The sequence below is a fragment of the Leucopleurus acutus genome, assembly GCF_964270905.1.
Source record: "Leucopleurus acutus genome assembly, chromosome: 12".
NCBI classification, from domain to species: domain Eukaryota; kingdom Metazoa; phylum Chordata; class Mammalia; order Artiodactyla; family Delphinidae; genus Leucopleurus; species Leucopleurus acutus.
The window spans coordinates 15,334,687-15,361,045 of NC_139154.1; the positions used below are offsets into that span (position 1 = coordinate 15,334,687).

The window sequence follows — 26,359 nt, forward strand, 5'->3', positions numbered from 1 at the left end:
GACGAGTCGGGAGGCAGGAAGGAAGCCAGGAAGACAGGGCTTCCTGAAGGTCACCTCTGGCGTGCGCATCCCTCAGAACGTTTGCTGAGTGTGTGAAAAAAAGGAAGGATCGGGGCTGGTAACCTTGCCAGATGTTGCTGGAAGATGCAGTGACAGGAGCCAAAGGGGAGCCCACTGGATTCAGCGGCACAGAAACATCAGTGGCGCGGACCCCGAGAGCGCTGTCGGAGGAGCACGGCAAGGAAGCCAGGGCACGCCCATTCAGAGGGAAATCAGATGACCGCTGACCATCAGGGCGGCCACGGCCTCACAGTGACTCAGTCCTCCCGCAGCCAACCCCGTGGCCAACGCACCTTCCTTGCCGCCAAACCTCGCTGAGGTCGTCCCATCAGTGGTTCCTGAAATGCAAGCCCTGCCAGCCAGCAGGGCCACAGCTGCCACGGAAGACGTGAGCAGGGCTCCCGCTGCCCAGGCTCAAGGACTCTGGCCACTTCGCCAACTTAACCACAGACACCCGCGGTGGCCGTATCCCCACGTCCCAGTCCTGCCCTGTAACCTCTGACCCCCGAGATTCCCACCTGCCTCCCCCTCCACCTGGCCCCTATCCTCAGCTGCCTCACCTGCGGTTTCATCCGCCTCGACTCCCTGCTGCTGTGCACACGGCGCTCATCAAACTTCTGCTCCCCTTCCACCATTCCAGGGCAAACAGTATGGAAATCCCACAACTCAGACTCACCAGGGACAGTCAGAACGGAGGGGGATTTTTCTGGAAGTTCATTGACACGGCTGCTGTTCTGAACCCAGAAAATGTTGACGGGCTCAGGTGGGCCCACGGCCTGACAGGTGAGGTTGAAAGCTGTGTTTCTGGTGACATTCATGCTCTCAGGCTGCCTCGTAAAGTGAGGAAGACCTGCAAAGGAAGAGGTGAGTGAAAGAAGCTATTAGATCCACAGGCCGAGGCACAGCCCCCAGGGGAATGGAAACCACACGGGAGCTTGGCAGCGGGAGCCTTCTCTGTCCACCACCCAGGTCTGAAATGGCCAGTTTTCACCTCCCTGAAGTTGGGTAGGAAAGAACAAAGGGGCTAATTCCTGCCAGCCTAGCTCTAGCCTGTCTTCTAGGACACTTTCCCAAAGGAGTAATGGTGATTCAGAACTGGTTTTTTTCAGAAGGGAGGCCTGGCAGTTCTGAAATTAGGTGTTGCTCAAACTCCTGGGAAAGGCTGGCAGGTTTTCAGGATTCCTTACCAATAAACACAAAGTGAAAACGAAGCCACATAAGAGTCTACCCAATTTTTTTTTTCTTTTTTAAATTTAAGCATACTTGATTTACAATGTTGTTATTCGTTTCAGGTGTAGGCAGAGTAATTCAGTTATACATATGTAAAAATGTATTCTTTTTCAGATTCTTTTCTATTATAGGTTATTACAACATATTGAATATAGTTCAATATCAACTATATTGTGCTATACAGGAGGTCCTTGTTGTTTATCTATTTTATATATAGTAGTGTGTACAGGCTAATCCCTAACTCCTAGTTTATCCCTTCCCTTCTTTCCCCTTTGGTAACCACAAGTTTGTTTTCTATGTCTGTGAGTCTATTTCTGTTTTGTAAATAAGTTCCTTTGTACCATTTTTTTAGATTCCACATATAAGGGGTATCATATGCTATTTGTCCTTCTCGGTCTGACTTACTTTACTTGTATGATAATCTCTAGGTCCATCCACGTGGCTACAAATGGCAATATTTCATCCTTTTTATGGCTGAGTAATATTCCAGTATATACACCACATCTTCTTTATCCATTCATCTGTTGATGGACGCTTAGGTTCCTTCCATGTCTTGGCAATTGTAAATAGTACTGCTGTGAACATTGGGCTGCATGTATCTTTTCAAATTAAAGTTTTTGTCTTTTCCAGATATATGCCCAGGAGTGAGATTGCTGGATCATATGGTAACTCTATTTTTAGTTTTTAAGGAACCTCCATGTTGGCTGCATCAATTTACATTCCCACCAACAGTATACGAGGGTTCCCTTTTCTCCACACCCTCTCCAGTGTTTATTATTTGTAGACTTTTTTGGATGATGGCCATTCTGAACGATGTGGTCTGCCTGTTTTTGAGGACAACCTATTTTGTGTGAGACTTTCAGGTGAGGGATAATAAATTTTAAAATCTACACTCGTACAGGGCTGAGCACTTCTCCAAGCACATTCTCATGAAAAGAGTATAGACAGAGTTACACAGTTACAACCCCAAGATCTCCCACTATGATCCCAGAACCGGGGTCATAGCGAAGGGACGTTAAGAATAGCTCAGAGAAAACCAGTTGGTACTTATTTGGGGCATGTGACAAAAATTTGACAGATCAAGCTAACTGGCCTCAGACGTTTAAGCTGTGTTCTTTTGGGACTGGGAGCTCACAGATCTGGTCCCAGCAGGACTGATGTGGGAGTGGTAAAATGGGATTCTTTTTTCATGTTTCAAAGTTTTGCAAAACTCCATTTGCACCTAACTCATTCCTGCCCTGGGCATTTTTTCTGGGATTTTACAAGTGAAATGTCCTCTGAATAGTTTTCCCAGATTAGCAGCAAATGTAGCAACCCTCCCCTCTGGCTGATGCAGACAGATCCCTGTGGCACTGGCTGTGCAGCCTGGGATGGGCTCAGAGCAAAGCTCCAAAAGAGACTCCTCTGAGGGGCCCCCAGGCCTCCTGCAGCATTAGAGGGTAGCAAGTTCACGTCTGCAAAAGAAAGGGTAGCACAGCAGCCTTTTTGTGGGAGATGCTTCTCGTTGAAGTTCCTTGAAAAGCTAATCACCTGCTCTAAAGCCTTTGATGAGGAGGGTCGGGAGAAAGCAGAAAAGTTGTTCTGAAGGCTCTGCACCTCAGCGAGCAGGGATGCAGAGACCCTGGAGGGCAGCCCCTAGGACAGTGGGGAGCGGCCACTTGGGGTGATAATGAAGATGCTTCCTCCTCAAAGCGTCCCTTGACAGGCCCCGCCATTGCCGAACCAGACGTGCAAACCCCGAGATGCAGGACCCGGGCCCCCCTGGCCTGGCTCACCTGTGCATCAGCTCACGTTCCCCACGAGAGTCCAACTTCCTTGAGGGCAGAGACTGCCTTCTCCTTGCCTGTTGCTCCAGCTCCCCCACCAAGCCCATCTCATGTCATGGCATCGAACTGCACTGAATCACGCGCCTGACAAATCCTAGGGCCTAAAAAGGAATCCCAGGCCGAGCTGCAGGCCCAATCAAGAAAACGGCTCACTCTCCCCGATTTCCCCGTCTGCATAAGCAAGACAGTAAAAGATACTGAATAATAAACAAATTGGCACTTGACCAGGTGAGTGGCATCTGGTGCCAGCACTGAGAACTGGATAATAGGTTGCATTTTGTTTCTTAACATAAAAAGACTTCAGTTGTTTTAAATTGTAAATAACCTTAGGACAAGGGGTCCACAATCTCTTTTTAGCTCAGCCATAGCGCGTAGGATAGAGCTAAATCTCTAAGAATTAAGTGAATTTCATAACTACCTAAAGTCTACAAAGCAGATGGCCTTGTAAAATTTCAGTGCTTATGGATTTGCAAGGTTTGCATACAGAGCTACAAATGGGATAAATTAGGAATTTGAGAGTAACATATATATGCTACTATATATAAAATAGATAAACAACAAGGACCTACTGTATAGCTCGGGGAACTAGCCTCAATATTTTGTAATAGCCTATATGGGAAAAGAATCTGAAAAAGAATATATATATATGTATATCTATACATATATATATATACACACACACATATAATAAACTGAATCACTTTGCCGTATACCTGAAACTAACACAACATTGTAAATCAACTATACCTCAATAAAAACAATTAAAAAACAAACAAACAAATGGGCATGCCAAACTCTGGAGCATTATACACGAAGCGATTAATGCAGGCTCTACAACAAACCGCCCTGTGGCAACTGGACACCCTGTGGCCTCTGGACTCACCTTGCACCTCGACGTAGATGGGGTCAGACACGATCTCGTCGTTGTTTATTTTCATCTTACAGATATACGACCCATTGTCTGAACGCTGCACACTGGTTATGCTTCCGGGAGAAACACAAAGATATTTATCGTGACGACCTTTAGAGTTCCTACTATAGGAATGGAACATTCCTCAACTTCTTTGTCCTTCGCGGTGATGATTAACATGGCTAATGTGTGTCACGTGTGTCTCAACACGGCTAGGTCACAGTACCCAGATCCCTGGTCAAACGTTACTCTAGATGTAAAGATATTTTTCTGTGAAGGTGTTTTTCAGGTGTGATGAATATTCCGACCAGTCGACTCAAAGCAAAGCAGATGACCCTCCATCGCTTGGGTGGGCCTCGTGTAGTCAGTTAAATGCCTTATGAGCATAGACTGAGGTCTTCCGAGGAACAGGAAATCCTGCCTCCAAACTGCATTTGGGCCTCAAGGCTGCAACATCAACTCTTCCCTGGGCCTCCCACTGACACCCCACAGATTTCAGAGTTGGCAGCACCCACAATTACATTAGCCAATCCTTAAAATAAATTTCTCTCGCTCTCTTTGTGTGTGTGTGTGTGTGTGTGTGTGTGTGTGTGTGTGTGTCCGTCCTCTACCGGTTCTGTTTCTCTGAAGAATCCGGTCTAACACATATATTGTCACTTGTCTGGATTTCCATGGTAGGCTCTGTACCAGGGTTCTCTATATCAGAGTACCACCCCTCCAGGCATTTTGCAAATTTGTGGAGTTGTTTTGGATGGTCACAAATAACTAGGGGCGACATGGTTTTCAGGGGCCAGGGGCAACTTTTCCACATCCCAAATGACCTTCTTTTTTTTTTTTTTTTTTTTTGGTACGCGGGCCTCTCACTGTTGTGGCTTCTCCCGTTGCGCAGCACAGGCTCCGGACGCGCAGGCTCAGCGGCCATGGCTCACAGGCCCAGCCGCTCCGCGGCATGTGGGATCTTCCCGGACCGGGGCACGAACCCGTGTCCCCTGCATCGGCAGGCGGACTCTCAACCACAGCGTCACCAGGGAAGCCCCCAAATGACCTTCTGAGACTAGAACCTAATCTCACCGTACACACACACAAAGTATTTTGCCTGGTGTTAATATCTATGTCATTTCCCAGGACCGTGAAAATGGAGGGCCAGTATCCCTTTGTCCTGTTTGGAACATGGCTGTGACTCGGTCATCGTCTGGAAGATGGATCACCAACAGCACTGCTCCGTCTGCAGCTGCCATGTGCCTGGGGGCAAGTCACTGTGGACTTTATTATAATCTCTCCTGGTGTGGTCACACCCAGCATTTACATATTCACATTCGTATTATTTAATTATCAATTGCCTTCCTTTCGTTTCCCTCTTATTACAGGATGAACATAAGATATCTTATATAAACAGGCTCTAAGAGGTTCAGAGTCCTGCTTGCCAATTTCCCAATGTGTTTACAAACAGGGAGTTACACCACAGACGTGAAACCCGCTCTTAGCCGGGGTGGGAAGGGGTGAGACAATGAGGCACACTTTGAAATGCTCTCAGATGCTCTCCTACAGAGGATGCCTTTATTAGCCCCAAGCACTGATTTCTTCTCTGCCCATCAGACACAACCAAGAAGACTGTGAATGAAGGAAAAAGAAAAAAGAAGAAAAACGTGGAGGGGTCCACCTGCCTTCCTAGCAGCTTGTTTCCCGATATAACTAGTTTATCCCAAAGCAAAATAAAATCTGTCCTCAACCTGTCAAGGGCTACCGCTTAAGGCTTAAAAGAGACCAGGAAGCTGGCAAGGTCAGAAGGGGCAGCTGCCAGGGTTATTAACACAGCACAGTCACCACCAGGAGCTGACAGGCGGCAGTGAAGGGTCCCCGGCCTCTAGAAGCCACGGTTTTCAGAACAAACACTGGACACTGGTAAATACCGCTTCTCCCAACACTATTCTGCAGACCCCTATTAGCCTATGATAAACAGAGTAACGAAGGTACACATCAAGAACGGCATCAGGGGGCTTCCCTGGTGGCGCAGTGGTTGGGGGTCTGCCTGCGATGCAGGGGACACAGGTTCGTGCCCCGGTCCGGGAAGATCCCACATGCCGCGGAGCGGCTGGGCCCGTGAGCCATGGCTGCTGAGCCTGCGCGTCCGGAGCCTGTGCTCCGCAACGGGAGAGGCCACAACAGTGAGAGGCCCGCGTACCGCAAAAAAAAAAAAAAAAAAAAAAAAAAGAACGGCATGAGTCAGAACTACGAGGGCCAGAGCTGCTTGGGTTAGCATCACCTCCTTAACGGTCTCAGGATCCAGCAGTGTGATGGTCCCCTGTCCCCTGCATTTCCTGATGTGCCAGTCTAAGCAGTGCCCCATTGACTGGGAATACTCTGTCTTCCCCTCTCCCCTCACTCCTATGTAGGAGCGATATAATTCTGGAAGGCACCTGATGAATGACTGTTGGACTTGGGGAGGATGCAGGGGTCAAGGAAAGGCCGGTCTCTCCATGCTTTAGGAAAGGAGCTGAATGTCACAATGCTTAGAGGTCACCAGGAGAAGACGGAAAGAGACCTCACAGGACAAATATCTCCAAATAACGGGCTAGCTGACGCTTCCCCTAGAATCTGCCAGGATATCAAGGTGACAGGAAGGGGCTGAAGAAAGCGGGAGGGGAGCAGGCGTCTAGGACGATGCGCTGCCCATCGTGGGTAACACCCAGAGGCTGGATGGTACGACGTGGCTTTCATTAGCTCCTGCAGATTCTCCACAGCTGACCTGTCTAGTCTTAGCAGTTCCAAGGGAAACCAAGGTTATGGCTACTGAAGAGAGGATCCTTTCTACTCATCACTTTACAAGAAGCAACATTTTCTTGAGGCAAGACTCAGGGAGGGGCTGGCTGCGGCAGACGATGAGATCTGACAGGCTGAGGACACCTACGCCCTCGGAAAACTGGGCTCTGGCTCACGGCCTGGGACCCCGGTGCTGTAGCAGGCTTGCTGCGTGACTCAGTGAGCCAGGGACCGGAGAGGAAGTGAAGGCCAGAGAGGGAGGCAGGGCACATCCCCAGGGGGACCGCACCCAGCCCAGGTATGGTCAGCACTCCGGGAACCCAAGAAGCCAGCAGGCACAAATAACCTTCGGCAGCAGAAATCAGACCACACACAAAAGTCCAGGAGTACCTTCAACTAACCAGCAAGGAAAATTCAGACTAGGAGTAAAGCACGAGAATGCAAAGGGAACGTGATCAAAACTTGGCCTTTACTCATTCGCGTCAGGCAGGATCTAGCGTCACTGGGTGAAAAGGACAACGTGTCTGCATTAATTAGCAAGTCCAGATCCATCTTACCTATAGCACAGGAAACGTTTTTCACAAATAATTCTCTTGTTGCTTTCTAGACATCACGTAAAGGCTCCCAGGATGATGGCAGTGTGGGGGGGGTGGGACTGGAGATGGGCGACTGGTCCCCAATCTCCTCCCTCTCCCCCGCAGAAACAGCAGGAAAGGCTCTGAGCTCAGAATAGCAACCTAGGCATTCGGACGATGACTGAGTAAGGAGTTCCAGAAAGAACACAGAAAGGGGAGGAGGGAGGCGTCATTCAGGAAAATGTCCAGAACTGGCGATACGGGTCTTCCCTAACCTGACACCTAGGTGGGCAGCACAGCAAGAGAGACAAGACCCACCAAGGGGCTTCACCAGGCAATGTCACACCTCTAAGACAAAGTGGAGACCCCCCAGAAGCTTCCAGAGAAAAGAAAGGCAGGTGATTTACGAGTGAATCAGAAACGTGTCATGCTTCTCAAGAACAACTCTGAGAGCGAAAAGGAAACGGAGCAATGATTTCAAGATGACAGCAGGAAATTATTTTCCTTTAAAATTCTGTATCTGGACAAACTACCTCAAGGTGGAGGTGGGAAAAACATGGCATTTTCAGACACGTGAGGGCCCAGCAAGTGAGTAGAGGCTGGGCTCCATGCCAAGGTGACGGGGTAAAGCCAGGAAGAGGGGGAGCTGGGCTCCAGGGAACAGATGCTGGAAGTCAGCAGGAACAAGGCTCCCCAAAATGAAAGCAAAGTTGACTCAGCCACAGACCCCAGACCTGGAGGGCAACGTGTCTGGGCTGGAGGAAAAGGGACAGCTCCAGGACTGGCGCCTCCAAGGAAAAACACCAGTCCTGAGAATCTGGTCATTTTGAGAGGAGACGCATTATTTTCCTTTAAAACGTGGGGGGAGAATGAGCAATTGAAACTTAGACAATTCAGTGAACCAACAGGCAAGGAAACTATTAAATTCAGGAAAATCAAAAAGCTCTATAACAAGTACGATGTAATTACAGTTGACTACATGATTTGGCTGAAAATAGCATTTCCATAGCCACAAAAATTGTGAACTCTGGGTACTGATTTAACCACAGCTATGAGTAGTACCCTATTAGATTAACACACCATGCTGGGGCCTGGCACAGGCATGCACACACACCACACATACACATACACACACACACGACTCATGGACTGAATATCTCTGGAAAGCTACCCAGTAAACGGGTCACCTCAGCTCCCCACTGGGAAAGAGCAAGGGGGCGGGAATGCAAGAGATAACATTTGGACAGTTAAGACTACTTTACCGTGTGCAGGCACTTAAGAAAAAAAGTATAAGAATTCCATCAGCTTTTGGTCAAACATCTGAACGGGGGAAGACCAAAGAAACCACAGATTCTGCCACAGTGTCTAGACAGGAACCACCTGGAGAGAGCCACGGCGGTGGGACAGCAGCTGCAAAAGCCCATCACACCAGCATCCCCTCAGCTGACGTAGCCCCAGGGCATCCTACAAGGACACACAGCATCTCTCTGGCCCTCAGACCTATTACAACTAGGCTGGCCTGCTCAGAAATGGCTCGCAAGGAGTACCTAAGCTCTCAAGCCTTCTTAGAAGACATATAAAAAAGGACCAATATTGGATGAATGCCTAGAGTAGTCAAATTCACAGGGAAAGAATGTGGAATAGAGGTTACCGAGGGCTGGAGGGGAGGGGGAGTGGGGAGTTAGTGTTTCACGGGTATGGAGTTTCAGTTTGAGATGATGAAAGAGCTCTGGAGATGGATGGTGGTGACAGTGGCATGACGTCGTGAATGTACTCAAGGTCACTGACTTGGATATTCAAAAAGGGTTAAAATGGTAAGTTTTGTTTTGTTTTGTTTTTTTTGCGGTACGCGGGCCTCTCACTGTTGTGGCCTCTCCCGCTGCGGAGCACAGGCTCCGGACGCGCAGGCTCAGCGGCCATGGCTCACGGGCCCAGCCGCTCCGCGGCACGTGGGATCTTCCCAGACCGGGGCACGAACCCGTGTCCCCTGCATCGGCAGGCGGACTCTCAACCACTGCGCCACCAGGGAAGCCCTAAAATGGTAAGTTTTATGTTATGTGTATGTTACCACAATAAAAAAAAAAAGCCATGAAAAATGGAAAGAAAAACTTTTAAAAGAAATACAAAGACGACCCACTGCTAAGCATCCTGTTTTACCCTCTGCCGTCGTTCAAACGGCGCTGACAGCATTCCATGGATCACCTGAGTTCAGGGATCTTGGACAAAACCTGAGCTGAAAGGAAGTCTGAATATAAAGCAAGTCCAAAAGTCTCAGGGATCAATGGCTAAAAGTAACTTTTCCAGCTGATGGTTTGGCTCAACAAATTAGGTTCTTACTTTCTAGATGTTTGGCTGATTTCTCATGCACGATTCCATTTTGGGGTAAAGAACAGCCAGCAATGGTACCAGGCAGATGCACACCCGCACCCCGCCCCGCCTGTGGCAAGGGTCTCGGCACGTAGCGCCTGCGGGGGCGCCGCCAACACAAGCGTCTCAGGCGCCAGGAGCCCGCAGGGACCCAAACTACCTACTTAACATGTTTACCAAGAAAATGTAGGAAGAAAGTAAAATCCTTCTAGCTTTAGCTACTGGGAAGGATGCCAGAATTTAAAGAGTACTGGGAATACCTAGACTACAAAGAAAACAAACATCAAATACCTTCCCTCCTCCATAAATCACCCAATAACTAAATGTGCTGGGCCTGTCAGTTTACAGGAACATCAGCTTCTGTTTTTGCTTGAGGGTGAGTCTCCCCAAGTCTTCTGATCTCAAGGCTGGTGCCTTCCCGATGAGGGAGTGTTTCCACCGAAGCGAGAGAGCTTTCTACACCCCATACCAGATTTTAGAGCTACGTCCCACAAATTACACCGTCCTCTAGAGACTTCAGGGGAAGCTCTTGGCTAAGGAGGGTCCTGGGGCTGGACGAGCAGATAACAGGTGTAGATGGGGTGGGATACTGGTTGGAGTGTCAAGGGGGATGCTCAGCCTGGTGACCTAAGTCCCACAGTCTAGCAACTGCTTTCAAGTGATGTACCATGCACGGGGTGGTGGGGGGTAAGTAGGGAGGGTGGTGTGGATTTTCAGTACTCATCACCAAGCTATCAGTTAAGAATACTCCAACCTACTAGCAGACACTGAATGCTTCCTACACCCATTAATGAACGATGACTCGACCCTATCAATAATAATAGACATCTAAGTGAATCGTGAACTATTAGCACGGGATAGACCCAGCTCACGAGGGCATCTGGATTTGAAGTCCCACATCAGTTACTTCTTCCCTTGTGTTTGCCACCAACCTTGGCATTTTGAAAATAATTTTTAAGGTTTTCCCTCATTTGCACTCTCTATACATGAATCTGTTTTACAATAGCAAGTTACAGTGGCATTAAAATAAATATTAAAAATATTAAATAATAATTAAATATAAAATAATATTAAATATTAAAATATTTTGAAGACTTTTAGCAATATAGGTAAATGTTCATCATACAATGATAAGTGCATGAAATAAGACATACATCTATGTAATAAAATACTAATTTGATTTCAAGCATCTTAGAGTTCTATATGCTTGGAAAAGTTTTCTTGGGGTTGTGGGCCATAGTTTCCTTCTCTGTACTTGTTTGGTATCTTCCAAGTATTTAACAAAATACATATAATTATGAAAACAAAATACATATGTAACTATTAAAATAACTTAAAAAATGCACATATATAGGAGCTAAGACCAAGTAGTTTCAGAAATCTTCTGGGAATCCTCTCACGCATGATGCCAAAACAAATCTCCTTTAAGCTTTCCAGGGTACGTGGGACTCATGCTGAAATGCCTGTGAGCTCCTCCTATCATTCCCACCCTCCCACACCTAGTTTCAATAAACTGAGGGTTGACTACAAGATGTGGTCCCCCCTGAGCAGCAGAAGTGTCCTTCCCTTGGTCCTGATGCAAGGCCCTCCTCCCCTAAAGGCCAAATCTAAAATCTGATGGCAACACTACCTTAAACACATCAACACCACCTTAGCGCTTCTGCACTTGACATTTGAGTCTTCCTCCCCCTCCATTCTGTTCACAAGCAGAAGGACAGGGACCAGGTCTGTCCTTCGTGTCTCAATGCCCAGACGTTCAGGGCAAGGCTGGTTGATTTTATAACTAGTGGGCAGTTGCCTGTGTTGTGATTTGAAAACAAAATCTCTATTCCTTGTGTCCAAAATGATGTCACCAGTCAATGTTCAAGCTTTCCTTAGTGTAAATTACTTATCCCATTCTTGCCTTCCTTTGGAAAGGAAAGCACTATGATGGCCACTGTGAGAGAGTGGAAGGAATAACAGATGAAAGTTCCAGTGCTTTAAATCTGCACGCCTCTTAAACTACACCTTCAACCAGGACAGGTTTTGTTTTAGGATCAAAGACCAGAAGCGTGACTAATCGTAATGTTTAGAATGAGGAGTTTGGGAGTTTAAGTGTGGGGTGGGCAAAAGCCAAGGGTCTGCATGATATGAAAGAGAAAACATGAACCAATATCAGGCTAAGAGAGCTAAATGCAGCATCCACAATCCTGCCAGGCTTCAGCGACTCACAGCTGCTTCGTATTTAAAGCACAAGTGCAGGTGTAAACTGTGGACTCCCCGATCCGGAGACCTAATCATTTCAAAATTCGTGTCCATTCTGTCCTTTTTTATTATAACAACCTTATAGAAAAATGGTTCCGTGATCTAACTTAAAATACTTTGTGTTTTTCTTTATAGTTCCTCTGACCCCTGCCTATATACGGACATCTATCTTTTGCACATTCCCTTAAATAAACGTGGTCCATGCCGGTCCTGTTAGTGGCAACTCCAGCAAAGTTGCAGGCTAACGAATTCCTGATAAAATGGCATCTATTGAAAACCTAGAACTAGTGTTTAACTCTTCACTGTTTCTGGGAACCAGAGTGGATTTCCTCAGGGCCCGTGAAGATTTGAGAAGAGAGGATACTGCAGGTGCGCATATCAGGCTCCCTGGTTAAGGATGACCAGCTTACTACCTAGTGATTCTGGGCAAGACACCCTACTCTTAAGGACCTCAGGGTCCTCATATAAAAGACATCAAATTAGGGTCTCCAACATCCTTCCCTCTTGGGAAGAAATGACACAAATATTGATAATCTTGATCAAGTCACTGTAATTTACTTCACTGAATCACCCACAGCTACAGTGCTGCCTGTACGTTACTTTAATCAAGTTGAAGAATATCCTAATGGTGGACTTACTGCTGTTCCAGATATTACTCAGTTCAGCTGAGTGTCCATCCTTTGCAAGAATTCTGATCACGAAATTTGCTTAGTTGGGAGGTCACGTAAGATTTTTTTCTCTTCCAAATGAGTTTATGAGAGTTCAGCCGAATACATGCAAAAGTATACATTCTTCTCTAAAGTTCTCAAAATATCACCCAGTCACCTTCTGAACTCTAAAAACATCAGTTCAGAATAAGACACTGTCTAAGTTTAAAAACTCTCCAAATCTTTTGAATATCTAATGGCCCCTTAGAGCACACCTAGAGCTGCCAGTCAGGCGGTCCAAACCCATCTCCTTGGCAAGAAGACCAGGGAAGATGCAGCGGCTCACCCACGGTCTCATGGGGGCCGGTGGCAGGACCCCCACTTGGGACTCGCAGCCCAGAGAGGAAGGCTGTGCTTTCCTCCTAAATGACCCCGGGTGAGACGAATGTGCCAGCTTTTTGTTTCTATAAGCCTTTAAACCTCATTCATTATGAAATGGTGATTTTAATTCTCCCATCAGAAGCTGTGTCTATATAATGGAAAAACATCTGTGTTTTGTAGTTGATGGAGAAAAAAATATAGCCATGGGCAAGACACCCGAGTCTTGACACTGGCGGAGAATGGCAGCACGAGAGACCCAGCCAGAGGTTAAATCGACCAACGGGAAATGCGGAAATTGTTTTCTTTCCTTGATGATGACCAAGATAACTTGGAAAATGCTAAAAAGGGGGTCATCTTATGAATGTGTTGACACGCTAAACTCTAACTGGAGTCATCAGGTCTATGGTAACCCCGAGGTGGTTTTCTGAAAAGGAAACACACAATGATTCACCAGAAGACATGACACAGTCTGGAAGAGGCCCAAACATCAGGTTGGAGAAAGTAAAAACACAGCAGATCAAAGAGGACTCCACTCGGAGTGGAGGAATCCCAGAGAAAAGCCTCCTGAGTCAACGCTGCTCCGAATTCATTTAGAAACTTTAGTGACCACAGTCCACCTAATTCTAAAACTGTACATGCCAGGAAGTCCTGATATAAACACAAACAAACAAAACCCCTCCTGGCTAAGAGGAAAGAGTAGAGAATGAAAAGGGACAGTGAGAAGAGAAGCAGCTGTCTCACTGTCTCCAGTATCTGAGGTATGAGGACTCAACCCTTGGGACGATGGATTATTCCACATTTATGTCCTGGCCTGGCTCATCCTTGTCACCCCCTCCAACTCACTGGGCCTGCCCCTGCCGACACAAAGTGGAATGCTGAGATGGTGGGCCACGTGGCCAAAGATCTGTCTCAATTCCCCAGACTTCACACTTTCCGCCTCCTTCCTACCCCAACAGGAGGGCAACATCTGCAGCCGCAGCGGGTGCTGGGAGAGGGAGAAGGGAGAGGAGATAGGGCAAACGAAACGGGGGGAGGGCTGCCTTGTTTCACAAGTTCCACGCCCACCTGGTGAGTTAGATGTCTCCTCCTGCCAGGTAGGAACACTGTTCTCACCCGCTGGGAGAGCTCTTGAGTCCAGCAGGCCTTGACAGGACTTACAGGCCAGCTGGGAAGAGCACTTGATCACCAAGAGTTCCAGTAGGGCCAAAAGCCAATAGAAAAGAAATCAGCAATACAATCAGCTATTAATCTACCCTCTAAATGGACCAGTGGGGTTGCTAACACAGAAAACAGAAGGCTGTTATTTCTTTACAAGCCTTTTGCTTTTGAATCAGCAAAAGCACAACAACAACTTTTTTTTTTTTTGCTGTACGTGGGCCTCTCACCGCTGTGGCCTCTCCCGCTGCGGAGCACAGGCCCCGGATGCGCAGGCCCAGCGGCCACGGCCCACGGGCCCAGCCGCTCTGCGGCACGTGGGATCCTCCCAGACCAGGGCACAAACCCGTGTCCCCTGCATCGGCAGGCAGACTCCCAACCACTGCGCCACCAGGGAAGCCCCACAACAACATTTTAAAAGAAAGGAAGAAAGAACACTTACCTGAAGGAAGCGATGATTGCTGTAACTTCATCATCTGGATAAAATTGAGTAATTGCATGATGGGCCCCCAGCAATTCCTTCCCATCTTTCCACCAAGAAATAGTTGCACTGTCCTGGTATATATTAGGTATGTTGATCGAACAATTAAACTTGACATCTTTGTGTTCAGAAAGTATTATGTGGCCAACCGTGTGATTAAACACAAGAGGTAGTAGAGACGTGGACCTGGCGGAGGTCACTCCGGGAAGGGCTGCATTTCCGGTGTGCGGTCTTCCAGGCTGGATGGGTGGAAACGTGGAGGTGGGCTGGAACCCACTGGTGTGAGGAAACGAAAATGGTGTGTGGTCAGTCTGCAGGCTTCCCGGGAAAGATCTGGGCAACAGCGGGTTGGGCTTGGTTTCTTCGCTCACCTCAGTGACAGCTGCAAAACAGAAGATTGGATTTTTAGCCTTTTAAATAATGGAGTTTTCCAAGTAGGTCCCCAACTTAATAGGCCATGATGAGAGAGTGACGGGCATCCTGAATGTCCTCAGAAAGCATGAGCGGAATTTATTTAACACACACGAATAGTGTGAATATTCTCTTTCACAAGTTCATTCATTCGCTTACTTCCTTCCTTCTAAAGAATACGTAAGAAATATAATGCCCCCGTCAAAATTTTTTCTTTTTTTAAATTGAGACATAATTGATATATATATATATATAACATTTGTTTCAGGTGTACAATGCAGTGATTCCATACTTGTATATTTTGCCAAATGATCGCTGCAATAAGTCTACTTAATATCCATCATCACACATAGTGAGACACTTTTTTTTCTTGTGATAACTTTTAACACCTACCCTCTTAGCAACTTTTAAGTATATAATACAGTACTATTAACTACAGTCAGCATTAACTCCATTGCATTGCCAGGACTTACCTATTTTATAACTGAAAGTTTGTATCTTTTGACCACTTCACCCATTTTTTTTTTTTTTTTTGGCCACCGCGCTGCGTGGCATGTGGAATCTTAGCTCCCCAACCAGGGATCGAGCCCGTGCCCCTTGCATCGGAAGCACAGAGTCTTAACCACTGGACCGCCAGGGAAGACCCTCACCTAGTTTTTGAAATTCGTGACTCATTCCAAATCCCTCATACCCATCTCACCAGCATGGCAGGCAGGTGATGGCGCCTGAGATCACCTTCCTACTGTCTTCTCAGTCACAAGACTATGCTTGGCCAACAGTCTTGCAAAGGCTGCTACTGGTCACAAAGGGGCGAGTTTACAATTCTTGTGCCTCAGCATGACCCACCCTAAGCATGGGGGAAAAGAAATCAACATGTGCTTATGTCACCAGCTATAGAATGACTTGGAGCTTCCAGCAAAATGCTTGCCTGCAGGAATAGACCTGGAAATATTTTGATTTCATTTGACCCACAAGAATTTCTAAAAATATAGGCTCACATCAGTTGTACTTTTAGTTGTTTTTTTTTTTGTGGTACGCGGGCCTCTCACTGTTGTGGCCTCTCCCGTTGCGGAGCACAGGCTCCGGACGCGCAGGCTCAGCGGCCATGGCTCACGGGCCCAGCCGCTCCGCGGCATGTGGGATCTTCCCGGACCGGGGCACGAACCCGTATCCGCCGCACTGGCAGGCGGACTCTCAACCACTGCGCCACCAGGGAAGCCCGTACTTTTAGTTTTAATGGCATTTTTGGAACGTACATTCTATACTAGTTGTAATTTATTCAAATACATTGACCACGGGTGGTGAGACAGGCAGGGAGGAGAGACACAGGCTGGCACCTTGTGGGTGAGTGATGGGGGTACACAGAGGCACCTCATGCCTCCTGTCATGCTCAGGACGTCACACCTTCCTGCGCTCCTGAGTGTGAGTGTGCAGGGGGTGCAGACTTAGCAAACAAGAACAAAAGACACCCAGTTAAACTTGAATTTCAGATAAACAACAAGTAATTTTTAGTATAGGGACTTCCCTGGAGGTCCAGTGGTTAAGACTTCGCCTTCCAGTGCAGGGGCTGCAGGTTCGATTCCCGGTCGGGAAACTAAGATCCCACATGCCTCGCGGCCAAAAAACCAAAACATAAAACAGAAGCAATATTGTAACAAATTCAATAAGGACTTGAGAAATGGTCCACATCAAAAAAAAAAAATCTTAAAAATTTTTTTGAGTATAAGGATTCAGTTAAGTACTTATTGGGTGAATGGAGGTACAAGCAGATTTGGGGGCAAAAGCGGGGATCTGAGAATTTATACCTCTGGCTTCCTCCCTGCAGGTCACTCTGGACCACACTTATCCCTGAATGGAGGGCCGGGGCTCCTGCCAGGGAGTCCTCTCCATCCAGCTCTCTCTCCCCGACCAGGTCAACTCTCCCAGTTGCTGCATTTGGGAACTGCGTCCGGGGTGATTGCCAGGTTGGAGGACAAGAGGTCTCACTATAAGAAACGAGGGAGAGCTCATTGCTTGTCCTTGAAGCTGAGGTCTCAGGGGCTCTGGGAGTGCAGGGGTTCTCTGCAGGCTCTGGGGGAGGGCTTTGTGGGTCGGCTGCTGGCTGGCCTTGAGCTCAGTCGTCCAGACAGATTAGTGTGCTGTGATGGGAGTGCTGATTTATTCCAAGGAGTGGAGGTCAGGGTGATTCTGCAGAGAGGGGCCCCTGCCTCTCCTGTCGTCCCCACGCCAGGCAAACTTTATGTACGGGGATGGTAGGAAGAGGTGAAGCCCATCTTCTCTGATTTGGGGGGTCCCTTCTGCAGTAATGGATGCTCCCCATCTTGTCTGATTTGGGGATCCCTCTGCAGTAATGGCTGCTCTAGCTATTTATCTTATGCCTGTAGACCCTCCTCAGAACACTCTTTTTCTACAGGCTTCAAAGCACTTACGGTTCACCTCTGCCTCTTGGAGGCAAACTTACCTGCAGTCTTTCCTATTTCTTGAGGTGGGGAGTCAGGGGTTTTGTCCAAATAACTTTTTTTTTCTTGTGTGTTAAATATAAGGCAAAAAAGTAGAGTGGGAGAAACAAATGATGCTTCCTTTGGTTTGTTTAACTTCCTTAAAAACACTGAACATTCCTGGGACTTCCCTGGTGCTCCAGTGGTTAAGACTCTGCCTTCCAATGCAGGGGACACAGGTTCAACCCCCGGTTGGGGAACTAAGATCCCACATGCGGTGGGGCAACTAAGCCTGTGCGCTCTGGAGCCCGTGAGCCACAACTAGGGAGCCCACGTGCTGCAACTACTGAGCCCGCACACTCTGGAGTCCACCTGCCACAACTAGAGAGAAGTCCCGCACGCTGCAGGGAAGAGCCCGCGCACCACGATGAAAGCTCCTGCACGCCGCAACTGAGAGCTGACGCAGCCAAATAAATAAATATTAAAAAAAAAATTGAGCATTTCTAATTATAAAGGTAACACAAATCTGTTGTAAAAAGTTCAAATATTTATGGGAGCACAGAAAGTATAAAATGGAAACCTGTTTTGTAATCCCAACCGTGCAAGATAACCTCTGGTTATAGTTTGGGGTATAAGCGTTAGTTTACTACGAGCTGTTCACTGAACGAACTAATGGCAAAGCCATCCAGTCAGATGACATCACTGCAACTGGGGAGCAGTCAAACCCCGTAATCACTATGGATGGTTTAAAAGGTAACTGATCTCCACAATTTCATTTGCCAGAAGCTGGTAGTATGATTGAATTGCCAACAGATATTTATATAACAGCACCTCCAGGTCTAAGATTTGCTGTGACTGTCTAATGGGATACGGAAAGGCACTTGCCCCAGAAGACAGGCAGCAGAGGGTCCCAGGAGTTAAAGCGGGGAGGGGACACAGCTAACTGTGTGCTTGTGGGAGGCTTTCCCTGACCTCCCCACCGCCACCCTGTCTAGTTAAACCTCCCAGGTCAGGTGCTGGGACCCTCCCCTTTGTAACATCTGTAATTTCTCATTCAATTCTTTCTCCCCTGCCGGGTTGACTGAAAGTCCCCCACACTGTAGTCAGTTCCTCGGAGGTGCTCAAAATAGGTTTGTTGAATGAATAGGTAAGGGCATGAATTAAAGGAGGGGTAGGGGAGGGTTGACAGGGTTTCAAGGGGCAGAGGTGGTGGAAAACTGGAGTGAAAGGAAGAGGCCCTCATAGTTTGGGAACACCAGTTTAGCTGCAGGGTGGTGCTTCTGTGCTAGGAGAAAAATGAGAGATACAGTGAAATGAGGCTGAACGTGGAGAGCCCTGAATCGCCGCGGAGGGAATAGGGATTCCTGGAAGGTTTCTGAGCAGTGGAGGGAGAAGATGAGAGCCGTGCTTGACCGGGGTGTGGACATCGCCTGAGAGGGAGGAAGGAAGAGGCCAGGATGTAGGAAACACGGCAGGAAGGTATCGGAGCCCTAACTACAGGAGGGGCCAGGACGTAGCAGGAAGGAGGCAGGAAAGAGAAGAGGGGCTGATCCCAACAGCATCCTCGAGTACGGCCATCACGTCAAAAAGAAAGGTCAGTTTCAGATGCAAACCACTACATACAGAATGGATAACCAACGAGGTCCTACTGCGTAGCACAGGGAACTATATTCAGTATCTTGTGATGAACCATAATGGAAAAGAATATGAAAAGGAATGTATATATAGGTATAACTGAATCATTTTGGTGTACAGCATTAGTTAACACAACATTGTAAATCAGCTATACTTCAATAATTTTAAAAGTAAGCGATTTTCTGTGTGATCGAGTAGCGCATCCCACCCTTAAATCCATGAATATTTGCTGAGTGCTTGCGGAGCGTGCATGATGGCAGACGGGTTGGTGGGCAGTGATGCTTGGGTGTTGGCCAGCAACTCTGTGGTTAGAGAGCCAAGGCCCACCCAGTCCCTGGATGCCTGACCCATGACCTCAGGAAAGCTCTGTCATGCTCTGACCCCCTGTAAGGACAGGAGTACCCGGCGGGGTGGCAGACGATCAGATGATCAGTGCCTCCACAGACACCAGCTGCTGCTGTGACTGGCCTGCATCTGAACCTGGCCTTTGACCACACAAAGGAGGAATTTCTGGGCCTTGTGGGAATGAGCGCTGGGACTAATGGGTAAGGTCTGTCTTAGACAATGCATGGAGAATGGCAACACTGGAGCAACATAATTGCCACCCATGAACGAGAGGCAAGAGCATACTTCAAGTCTGTGAAGTAAACCCCCTCAGCCTGCACCCCACTTTTTGACTCGAGCATTTGACTTCTGCTTGGTCGAAGTGCTTTGCAAAAGAAAGCACTTTTCACCAGCAGAACTGCGACCCCCCCCGCCCCCAGTCCTTTCTGTTAGGTGGGCATCGATGCAACCATTAAAGACAGCTCTAAGGAATCTCTCACAGGGCTGGTCTTCACCACTCTTTCCCAGCATGAGCTCCTTTAGATTTTTTTTTTTTTTTTGCAGTACACGGGCCTCTCACTGTTGCGGCCTCTCCCGTTGCGGGGCACAGGCTCCGGACGCGCAGGCTCAGCGGCCATGGCTCACGGGCCCAGCCGCTCCGCGGCACGTGGGATCTTCCCGGACCGGGGCACGAACCCGTGTCCCCTGCATCAGCAGGCGGACTCTCAACCACTGCGCCACCAGGGAAGCCCTCCTTTAGATTTTTACTGAAGCTTCAGGATCACAGCCCAAGGTGGATAAAGGAAGCAGCGGCTGCTGAAATCGCAGGTCCCGGGGTATTAGGTGGAGTGGCAACCTCACGCCACCTCCCTGACCCTGGAGTCCCTCTAAGCTGCAAGAGGAGGGTTGGGCAGGGCGGCAGCTGCGCGGGAGGGAGAGTGCACGCTGGTGTTACGTGCCATCAGCCCGCTTTACTACCCCGAAGACCTGGGAAGGAACCAGAAGCACCTGGGCTGGATGGGTCAAATAACAGCAGGGTTGCAGTGCCAGCCAGTGGGAGCCACACCGGGTTCTCCCTACTCCTTAGACAACACAACAGGTGGGGACGTGAGCCGAGCTCTCTGAAGTTCAGCCTCAAAATCCGGAGACCCAGAGGCGGCTGCACAAGGGAGGACTTATCCTTGAACTCCTAGGGGTTCTTTGCTCCCCACCGCGGAGCAGAAGGAGGATTTGGCCCAGGGGCTAAGGGTTCCTCGGCCTCGCTGCCCACGGTGGGACCTGCTATCAAGCAGGCCCCGGCGGTTGGGAGGAGAAAGGCCCCATTCTGGGCGGGTTTGTAGTTTACCGTAAAGGCTTTTTGGCATCTGGAATCCTGTTTGTGTCTACTCCCCGTCCCTCTCCCTTGTCACACCCTGTGTCGCCCCCTCGCCCAGGAGAAAGGGCTGTTATGTGGACCAGAGCCCCCCCATTCCATGTGTGCCCCCCCGGCCGATGTTTGAATCGTGTCCGTGGGCGCTTCACTGTCACCTGGTTAAAAACTCCTCCTCTCACCCCCGAAGATGGCTGAGGCCAAACCCAGAACAAGCAGAAACTGTCTACTTACAATCATTTCACTTTATGCAAACGCAAAGGATTCTCAGTTGATAAAGCGTAGCAACACTGAATGAGAGGACATTTAAAAAAAACCTTCAACCTGAAATCACCTGACCTGATTGTCCCCAAATTGTAAATGGTAAAAATTAACTTGAGTGCACAGCACTCCGCCACTTGGAGAGAATTAAAAAGAAGAAGGGGGCTTCCCTGGCGGCGCAGTGGTTGAGAGTCCGCCTGCCGATGCAGGGGACACGGGTTCGTGCCCCGGTCCGGGAAGATCCCACGTGCCGCGGAGCAGCTGGGCCCGTGAGCCATGGCCGCTGAGCCTGCGCGTCCGGAGCCTGTGCTCCGCAACGGGAGAGGCCACAACAGTGAGAGGCCCCCGTACCGCAAAAAAAAAAAAAAGAAGAAGAAGGGCCATTCATGGGATAAATGCACCTAGTGCAGGAAAAGTGCAGGCAGAAACCGAGAGCTGACCTGAGGGAAGGGGCCCCGGCAGGGGCTTTACCGGAAACAAGGGGGAGTAATTGGTGGGTTGCATGTGTCTGGAGGGGTCACAGCCTCAGCAGAAAAAAGCAGAGGTGACAGTGAACCACTGAGATGCCCGCACCGGGTAAAATGTGGGGTTGGTATAAAACATGGTGTTGGTGAGTCAGATTTTCTACACAGGCTCCGGTGAGCGGGCACCGGGTTGCCAGATAAAAAATGGGATGCCCCACTTACACTTGGATTTCAGATAAACAATGCCTATGTGGGTTATACTTAGTTAAGTAAATGCAACTTAGTATCCTTTAGCAGAAACCAGCTGGAGCCGGTGCCCAGGGAGTTCACTGTCGCCCTCCCCCAGGCTGGCCTCCTGGGGCCTAGAGCAGGATGAGGAAGGGGTGTAGAGGGGCAAACAGGGACCCCACCACACCAAGCAAGCTAGCCAACCTCTCTGTGCCCTCACCTGGAGGATGTGCGGCGGCTCGGGCCTCTGAGCCAAACGCATGATTATCAGGGTGACTCCTCACTCCCCCGGCCCCCTAATGCATTGGCTCCAAAAAAAAGACTGGAGCCCCACAGGTGCCTCTCCCCCTTGCTTGGCCTTGTGCACACACTTTAGCAGTAGAAGCTCCAAGGAACTCCAAGGGCTTTAGGCAGCCCCCCATAACCCCCTCAGCCTGCACCCCACTTTCTGACGAGCATTTGACTGTTTCTTTTTTTTTTGGCGGTACGCAGGCCTCTCACTGTTGTAGCCTCTCCCGTTGCGGAGCACAGGCTCCGGACGCGCAGGCTCAGCGGCCATGGCTCACGGGCCCAGCCGCTCCGTGGCATGTGGGATCCTCCCGGACCGGGGCACGAACCCGTGTCCCCTGCATCGGCAGGCGGACTCTCAACCACTGCACCACCAGGGAAGCCCCATTTGACTGTTTCTTGATAGAAGTGCTTTGCAAAAGAAGCTTCCCCAGCAGACTGCGACTGACTGACTCTTTCCCATCATTTTCTAACTCTCCACCGTGCTTTCAAAACCAGCAGAACATCAGGATCTCTAGGGAAGCTTTTAAAGCTCTGATGCCTAGGTTTCACCCGGAGCTTGAATTAACCGGCCAGCAGTGCAGCTTAGGCATCTCGGGATTTTAAAAAACCTCCTCTAGTGATTCTAGAGGAATTAGGGTCAGATCTAATTCCTAGAGAATTAGGGAATGGATCCATCCGGTGGCCCAAATCATCTTGTGTGTGTGTGGGGGGGCGCTCCTGAGGGTTTAGACCTGATGCTTAGAGTCCATGTGGCTTGGGAGCGTGGGAAGAACAAGAACTCTGGTGCCTGAGTTCAGTCCAGCTCTAGCCACTCAGAGGCCGGGCGCCAGTCCCTTGTCCTTCTGAGATTCAGTCTCCTCCTCTGTGAAGGAAGACAGGTAACACCTCCTTCTCTCAGAGATCAGAGCAGAACACTGCGCACGGAACACTGCACAGGCACACAGTCCATGCCAGTTACGGCTTTCATAACATGAAACATCTGATCTGCCTGGTTTCAAAGGTGCAACTAGTCATGTCTGGACTATCAGAGGCCAACATATGGAACCGATTATGCTGACTTAGATCGTTCAGCCTCTTGCAATGAAACAGGAATATATGTTTACCCAACCAAGGGTGGCTTTCCTTCTCTTTCCCCTTTGGCAGCATGCCAAGGGTCACAGAAAGGCTGAGGGGACACTTTCTGGCCGGGGTTGTGAAGCAGCCGCCCCCCTGGTCCCCGGGTCATCTGGGGCTGCTTCTCTGCAAGAACCAGCTATGGTTTTCACAAGACCCAGGAGAGACGCTCTGTCCCCGAGTTTAACTCCTCTGTCCTGCCACCCCTGACACACATCCTCCAGCCCACCAATACCTGAAATCCTATTAATTTTAGTCTTTCTTTTCAGGAAAAAATATTTCCTTCTAAAACATGACCATCGCTAAAGACCAAACACCTTAGCAAGCACAGTTTGTCCAAGTCTTTCTTAAGTGACAGAGGGCACGGAATTCCCTCCAAAAACAGAGTAGATGGACTTTCCCCTATTTCCTCCACTAAGTACACCTAAAAACACCGGGCATTATATTGATATATAAAACGAACATTTTTTAAAACCCTGAAGAGTGGACAGATGGTAAACCGACTAGGGACCTCAGGACCCAGGAACAACATGGTGACTAATTCCCTGGGTCTCCTTTTGTCCTTTGTGTCCCAGATTTGGAAATGCTAACAGGCAAAGACAAAAAACAACAACAAAAGCCTGCTATCTCTAGTCAAAGGACTAGGAAAGGGCACCTCAGCAAGACAGAAGGCTTTTAAACAGTAAACTGCTCTCCTCCAGGCAAACAGCCCAGGAAAAACCACGGCCCCATCCCCACCCAGGCCAGAAAAGATCAAGTGGGGAGCCTAGACTTGGACCCTTCCCAGGCTGTGAAGAGGTGCTACAAATGTTCCACTGGGTGGTATCAGAGCGGGTCAAGGAGGGAACAGGCACTTTCATCCCTACTGGTTGGTGTTAGTAAAGCCCACGTGGGGAGCCTCGACTTTTATTCCCACATGGCATTAACAAGGCATCCCTCCTCGTCCCCAGCAGGATGGTATGAGAGGAAGCCTAGTAGAGATTCAGGGCTTTCACTACTCCCTAGCGTCGGTGGAGGTCAGGTGGGGAACAGTTGGAAAGTAAGCAGGCACTCCTACCCCTCCCTCAGCCAGAACTCCCACCCCACCCCTGACCAGCAGTAATGAGGACGAGGACCAGCCCATATTTAGATGTCAATGGAGGCTGAGTGGGGAACCTGGAATTCTACCCCCACCAGGCAGTGAGGCCCCCTACCAGAGCGTTTCAGAGAAAACCAAGTAAAACAAAAGACAAATAAGAGTCAGTCTCATAGTACCCCAAATGTCTAGGTTTCAGTTAAAAAATTCTGTCTGAAACTGAACAAAATACAAACACCAAGATGACAGGGAATTATCTGAAAAAGCTTTTAAAGAAGGAATCATAGGGCTTCCCTGGTGGCGCAGTGGTTGAGAGTCTGCCTGCTGATGCAGAGGACACGGGTTCGTGCCCCGGTCCGGGAAGATCCCACATGTCGCGGAGCAGCTGGGCCCGTGAGCCATGGCTGCTGAGCCTGCGCGTCCGGAGCCTGTGCTCCGCAAGGGGAGAGGCCAAAACAGTGAGAGGCCCGCGTACCGCAAAAAACAAAAAAAAAAAAAAAAAAAGAAGGAATCATAAAAATACTTCAATGAGCAATTATGAATATGAAACACATGAATAAAATAGGAAGCCTTAGCAAATAAATGCAAAGTCTCAGTAAAGAAAGAGAAGATTGAGAAGAGAAACAAATGGGAATTTTTGAACTAAAAAATACAATAACCAAAATAAAAAACTCAGTGGATGTGCTCAACAGCAGAATGAAGGGGCAGAGGAAAGAATCAGTGAACCAGAAGATACAGCAATAGAAAATTATCCAATCTGAACAAGAGAAAAAAACTGAACAGAGCCTCTGCAACCTGTAGGACTATATTACTGAAGAGCTAACATTTGTATCATCAGAGTCCTGGAAGGAGAAGACAAAGATGGCAAGGCTGAAAAAGCGCTTGAAGAAATAATGGCTGAAAACTCCCCAAATATGACAAAAGATACAAACCTACAAAATTAAACATCTGAATGAACCCAAAATAAGATAACCCCCCAAAATATCCACAGCAAGGTACATTATAATCAAAATTCTGAATACTAAAGACAAAGAAAACATTTTGAAAGCACTGAGAGAGAGAGATGACACCTTACCTAGAGGGGAAAACCAATTCATATGACAGTGAATTTCTCATTAAAAACCATGGAGGATAGAAGGAAGTGGCCATTTTCCTAAGTGATGAGAGAAAAGGAATGTCAACTCAGAATTCTTCTGGAATGAAGGGGAAATCAAAATATTCTCATATTAAGGAAAACTAAGAGAATTTGTCATCAGCAGACCTACTCTAAAAGAATAGCTAAAGGAAATTCTCTAAACAGAAAAGAAACAATAAAAAAAGAAAACCTGAATCATCAGGAGGGAGGAAAAAACACAGAAAGCAAGAATACTGGTCAATACAATAGAATTTCTTCCTCCTCTTGATTTTTCTAAACTACATCTGATGGCTGAAGAAAAACTGTAACACTGTCTGATGTGGTTTTACATATGAAGAGGAAATATTTAAGATAATTATGCTTTAAATGGGGGAGGTAAAGGGACTTAGAAGAAGGTAGGGATTCTATAATTCACTTGTACTGGTAAAACATCAACACCTAATAGACCACAAACTACATTAAATGTAAATGACATAAATATTTCCATTAAAAGACAGATAATGGCAGAGTAGATTAAAAAACATGACCCAACTACCTGCCAGTTATAAAAAAAATCACTCCAAATATAATGATATAGGCAAGTTGAACAAAAAGATAGAAAAAAGACATATCATGCAACCATTAACCAAAAGAAAAGCAGGATGCCTACATTAGCATCAGATAAAGTAGATTTCGAAACAAAGAAAATTATCAGAGACAGTAAGACACATTATGTAAGGATAAGAGTCAATCTACCAAGAAGACACAGGAGTCTTAAATGAGTATGCACTAAAGCAAAGAGCTTCAAAATATGTGAAGCAAAAACCAATAGAACTGAAAGGAGACATAAACAAATCAACAATTATAATTGGAGACTTCCAACATCTCTCTTTCAACAATCGATCAAAGGACTGGGCACAAAATAAGCAAGGATAAAGAAGAACTTGATGAGATTGCCAATGAAAAGAGTCTAGACTACCTTTATAGAACATTCCACCCA

At 48.0% G+C, this 26,359-nt stretch overlaps 1 protein-coding gene across 1 annotated transcript in view; it reads right to left on the reverse strand.

The window, feature by feature from the left end:
* Window positions 1-26,359, reverse strand: part of MERTK (MER proto-oncogene, tyrosine kinase) — a gene marked incomplete at its 5' end in the record, with an annotated part of 110,165 nt that overhangs the window by 73,083 nt on the left and 10,723 nt on the right. The window contains 3 exons of the mRNA XM_082852133.1: window positions 737-910; window positions 4,000-4,100; window positions 14,598-15,018. Coding sequence (XP_082708259.1) covers window positions 737-910; window positions 4,000-4,100; window positions 14,598-15,018 — 696 coding nt within the window. The remainder of the gene's footprint in view (window positions 1-736; window positions 911-3,999; window positions 4,101-14,597; window positions 15,019-26,359) is intronic.